Genomic DNA, 5,264 nt, shown 5'->3' on the forward strand with positions numbered 1-5,264 from the left:
TGGGACAGCTGAGAGATCAGTAACTTTTGGCGCCTCCTTTCCTTGCATTTTCCCATCCCAGCTGGTCATTAAAGCAACTTGAAAGCATGGATTTGAACCAGAGTTTGCCTATTTCCTCCTAGCTCCCTCCATTTCTTTTTGTGTCATTTCTTTTTAGATTATAAGGCTGAGGGCATATATAGCGATTTTAATGATTTGTAAGCTGCTCTGCGAGCCTTTTTTGGCTGAAGAGTGGGATTTAAAAAATCTTTAAATAAATAGGAAACACACACGCACACTGCCAAGGACATACACGAGGGCAATATGCAAGGACCAAATCTTCCATATGCAGCTTGTTAATGTTGGCCTCATTGATCTACTGAAGATGTACTAACAAACAGCACCAAGAATAAGAATAGTCTTCTAGGTTAGGGACACAGGGTTGTAGCAATTGGACAAAGGCAGTAGCAAATAAACCTATCAAGCAGAATGGAAGGAAAGTGATGGGCACATCCACCAGTTCATAGGCTGACACAGCTGAAAACTGGTAAGTATATCCAGAACTGCACTTGTGGGGAGGCCTGAGGCAACCCCATTGCTGTCATGTGACTGCATGGAGTCAGATCACTGCACCAACTCCAGCAATTGGCTTTAGGAATGTACCTTCAGCATCTAAGATGTCCAGTAATGAATTACTTATATGGGGTTGCTATCCATTCATTATTGAAAATACACTTATAGCATAAAGAGTACTATAGACTTCCACAAATCTACGATTCTCAATCATTCGTTCACCTTTTGGCCAGAATCATACAATACAGAAATCTGCCCAGGAATCCTGGAACTGAGCAGAATATAAAATAATACTACAGCTGTATAAGAATAATGATAATGATAATTTATTATTTATAACCCACCCATCTGGCTGGGTTTCCCCAGCCACTCTGGGTGGCTTCCAACAGAATATTAAAAACAATACAGTGTCAGACATTAAAAACGTCCCTAAACAGGGCTGCCTTCAGTTGTCTTTTAAAAGTAAAATAGTTGTTTATTGCCTTGACATCAGCTGGGAGTGTCGTACCTTTGAAGTCGAACAGAATCCGTTCCGGAAGTCCATCCAACTTCTGAAACGTTCAACTTCCAAAGCGCGGCTTCTGATTGGCTTCAGAAAGCTTCTGCAGCCAATCGGAAGCCGCAGAAGCCCCGTCAGATGTTTGGCTTCCTAAAGAACATTCGAAAACCAGAACACTCACTTTCAGTTTTCAATTGTTCAGGAGCCGAAACGTTCGACTCTCAAGGCATAAATCACATAACTGTGATTTGTTATGTATAATTTAACAACCATGTGCATTTCTCAATTAACCAGAACACACAACAATGTATTTTGTTTTTATCAATCAGCCTGCAGTCCTATACCAGTGGGATTGCTGAAGTGCATTCTGAGTCAGAAAAGGTACTCTGTTAACACTTCTATACCTGTCTTCTCAGAAGTGTTGCATTGAATTTAATGGGAGCTATAACCAAGTATCTAAAGGACCACACATCCTTTTTGGGGGGCAATTAGTCTTCAAGAAAAAAAGCACTGAAGCTTTATTACAGATAAGTAAAGCATGGAAAACAGTGACCATTCACAAGAGTGGGACTCAAGAGGCCTGAATACCACAGTGTGTGCTTCTAGGTTTCAAACGATGTCCAGACTGTATGGCCTTCTCCAGAAACCACAAGATCAGTGTGAAGCTTCAACAAGATACTCAAGATCTGGTTGTTGCTGTCTCTTTTCTCTGTTCTTGTTTTTGGTAAACTCTCTAAGCATCTCCATGACTTCATTTTCAAAGATTTCTGGAGCAGGCTTTGCTTCTTTGGGGAGAAAAAAGGAAGAAGTGAAGCAACAGTATAAGCTCTGCTACCAATGTCTGACGATTCTGTACACTGAGGTGTCCACCAGATGTTGGATTCCAACTCATCAGTGCCAGCCAACAAAGATAAGAGTTGTAGTCCAGCAAAATCTGGATGAAATCACATTGGCTACCCCTGCTCAGAACTACAGAGTCTACAGATCTAGTAGGTTTTCCAAGATCATTTTGTCACTGGACTTAGAATTATTTGTCAAGCCCCATTTCAAAGACATCCCAGTTAGTGTGTTAAGTACAGAAAAGGAAACAAAATGGAATGCTTGCTTTGCAAACAAACGAAAGACATTTCTTATGTGTCAGGGAGCAAGAATGTTTTTGGAACTTCTTGTAAAATGGCAGTGGGAAGTCTCGTCCCGTGGCCCTAATTAGGCTGGTGCAGGTCACATGAGGCTGTTGCCCACAAGACGTCGTAAGTGAAATGGGGCAGGTATGGGCAAGAAAAGAACAATCAGGAGTTTAAGTGAGTTCTCAATTATTTCTTTGAAAGAAGGGTTCTCTGTCAGCACCAATCAGCTGATTAATGCAGACAGGGAGCCCTGCTGGGAGTCAGTGGCACTCCAAACAGAGCATTTTCCTCTTTGTAGAGAAAAAACAACTAGCTGTTTGGAGCAAACACTTTGAATCCTAATTGCTACCTCCAAATGGACTTCAAAGGTTCCCTGTAATGCTCGTCAGCTAATTGGTGCTGAAAGTGCATCTTCAAAGAAGATTGTTGTATAGTAACCCATTTGAATGTTGATAGGTGTCATTTGATGTATTATGCCATCAGGTGACTGACAGTTGGGTGGTCCCATGCATCTGTCAAAGTTGGCCCATGGGAAGCAGAGTATTGGTCTACTAGCCAGATCCAGTTCCCCACCGCTACCATAAAATATATAATATACAGTGGTACCTCGGGTTACAGACGCTTCAGGTTACAGAGGCTGCTAACCCAGAAATAGTATCTCGGGTTAAAAACTTTACTTCAGGATGAGAACAGAAATCACGCAGCAGCGGCACAGCAGCAGCAGGAGGCCCCATTAGCTAAAGTGGTGCTTCAGGTTAAGAACAGTTTCAGGTTAAAAACGGACTTCCAGAACGAATTAAGTTCTTCACCTGAGGTACCACTATATTATCATTAACTATACAGCAGTTCTGCAACTTAAAACTATACTTGTTAAGGAGGATGTTAAATTCTACTAAATTCAAAAAGGGCTTACTGCAAATAAAAATACACATGTTTTAAAGGTAGAGTATACATTAGTTATACTCTTGATTAGCCTGACTGCTAGTTGGAATGTTTATATGGTGAACATGACAATTTTTAGACCCTGCTCATAGCTAACTGTATTTCAGGTTGTCAGTGACAAAACCTTTTAGGACAATCACACACATTTTCAGGACAGAGGTTTAAATATTACATGTACTGTGCTGCTGTGTGTGGTCCAGAGGGCAGCAACACGAAAACAAGCATTTTCTGTGACGGATTCCTACTTGTGGAATGTTCTCCCCAAAGGGGCTTGCCAGATGTCTTCATTTACATATCTTTAGGCATCAGGTAAAAACATTCCCGTTCTCCCAGGTCTTTGGCCTTTTTAACTGTGTGCAGGGGGGTTATTGTTTTTGTTTGTTACTATGTTGTATATTTTTAAGTTTTTATATTGTGAAATGCCCTTCATAAGACACGCCCACCAAGTCACATAAGAGCCAATAGCAAGTGACCCCAAAATACAGTGTTTTGCTTTACCTGTTGCCCAGTAGTAGATATCCCAATCATTGCTGGGCTCATTAATCAGGCGATCATAAAGATCCAGCTGTTGCTCATTCATTCGATTCAGATTCTCTTTGGCAAAGAAACTATGGAAACAATAAAACAGCATACTGGGAAAACCAGATGAGGTAGAAAAAAATACCACAATGTAATAAATATACTACATTCTGGCTATGCAAGTGTCAGAAATTTCCGTACACCCATTCAGACAAACAAAAGGCATTATTACAGTTTAAGGTCCAGGCAAAAGCAATGAGGAGCAGGGCTCCTGAGGGCTGTGGCCTTTGGAGAAGAGTCCCAGAAGCTGGATAGAGGGGCTCAGAGGGGAGACCACATTCAGCCCCAGGTTCCCTCTACCAGTTCAAGATAAACCAATGTCTGACTATACCCTTGATAACCAAGAGAAAACAGAATGGACAATCTTCTCCTTTTTCCTCTATAAGCTGATTTTCAATATTCCATAACAATGCTTCCTAGCGCTGTCCCTGGATAAGGGTATTTCCAAGTGCAAGGAAAGAGCAACATTTCTTTTTTTAAAATGTAGGTTTATAAAATGATGCACAATATGGAGAAAGTAGACAACAATGATTTTGTACTCACTGTTTTTCAGCTAAATTTCCAGTTGCATTTTATCAGTTTAAACTGCCCAGAGAACATACGGTAGTTTCATCATTCTTATCTCTGTTTTATATACATTATAAAATGAAACAACAATTATAATATTAAATATTTTAATATTTAAAGACTCGATTCTTAATATGGTTACCAGGAAACAAGTCCAAGTTGAAAGCAACGAGCAGGTTTAGGAAAGGCAGAACAGAAGGCGACGGCTCACCTGAGCAGGAGGCAGTTCTCCAGCATGCCCCTCTTGCGGCTCTCGTACAGCAGCCTCGCGCGCTTCCTCGCCGGGGCTTCGTGGGGCCGGGCCTGCCAAGGCGGCAGAGGGATCTCCAGCAGATCCCGCCCGGAGTCGGAGGGAGAGTCCCCGCGGTAGCAGCACTTCGACGAGCGGAGGACGCAGGCAGGGAGCAGAAAGAGGCGCTGCGAGACAAACAGGCAGGGAAACGGCGTCAGGCAACCAAGGGCAGCGGCAGCAGCAGCGTCCGACCCACCACTCCGTTACTACGCGAACGCGCCGGAGCCCCTGCTGGTGCGGCGGTTAGGGAGTCGGACTAGGACTCGGGGAGGCCGTGACGCTCAGGGGGTGACCTTGGGGGCCAGTCGCTGCCTCTTAATCTCAGCCTAGCCCACCTCGCAGGGTTGGTGTTGTGGGGTCAGGAAGCCTATGCGCTTCACCCTGAGCTCCTTGGAGGCGAAGCGGGGGACACGAATTCAACAAATGCCTAGATACATAACGTGCATCTCCCTTTACTCACGCGAACGCTCAGCGCCGCCATCCTGGTTTCCTCCGCAGCCGCTCTACCCTTCGCGGCCCACCATAGACACAGAGGCCTCTACGGAAGCCTCTCAGCTTCTCCACAACGCATGCGCCCTAAAGCCACTTCTCGGCCTCCCACGCCCGCTTCGGAAAAGCCGCCTACGGAGAGGGGCCTTTTCTGTTTTTGTTTACTCTTGCGAGAGGCGGCACAGCAACAGGCCGGAAGGGGCGGTCCTTGCGGAAG

The 5,264-nt window shown here is 44.1% G+C and overlaps 1 protein-coding gene across 2 annotated transcripts; it reads right to left on the minus strand.

Annotated features, from left to right (window-relative positions):
- Window positions 1-856: 856 nt before the first annotated feature.
- Window positions 857-5,240, minus strand: SDHAF2 (succinate dehydrogenase complex assembly factor 2). Of its 2 annotated transcripts, XR_014173265.1 has the most exons (5): window positions 5,019-5,240; window positions 4,478-4,683; window positions 3,619-3,728; window positions 1,563-1,836; window positions 857-1,524 (listed from the first exon to the last, which is right to left on the minus strand). XR_014173265.1 is itself a non-coding variant. In XM_081931288.1 (4 exons), exons 1-4 carry the CDS (start codon window positions 5,037-5,039, stop codon window positions 1,706-1,708), a joined length of 468 nt encoding a protein of 155 aa, XP_081787414.1. In that variant the 5' UTR covers window positions 5,040-5,240; the 3' UTR covers window positions 1,557-1,705. The 2 variants fall into 2 exon arrangements, 1 of the variants encoding a protein (XP_081787414.1); XM_081931288.1 differs by lacking the exon at window positions 857-1,524 and having other exon boundaries at window positions 1,557-1,836.
- Between the last annotated feature and the right edge of the window lie 24 nt (window positions 5,241-5,264).

The sequence above is a fragment of the Podarcis melisellensis genome (genome assembly GCF_964234715.1).
Source record: "Podarcis melisellensis genome assembly, chromosome: 1".
Classification (NCBI taxonomy): Eukaryota; Metazoa; Chordata; class Lepidosauria; order Squamata; family Lacertidae; genus Podarcis; species Podarcis melisellensis.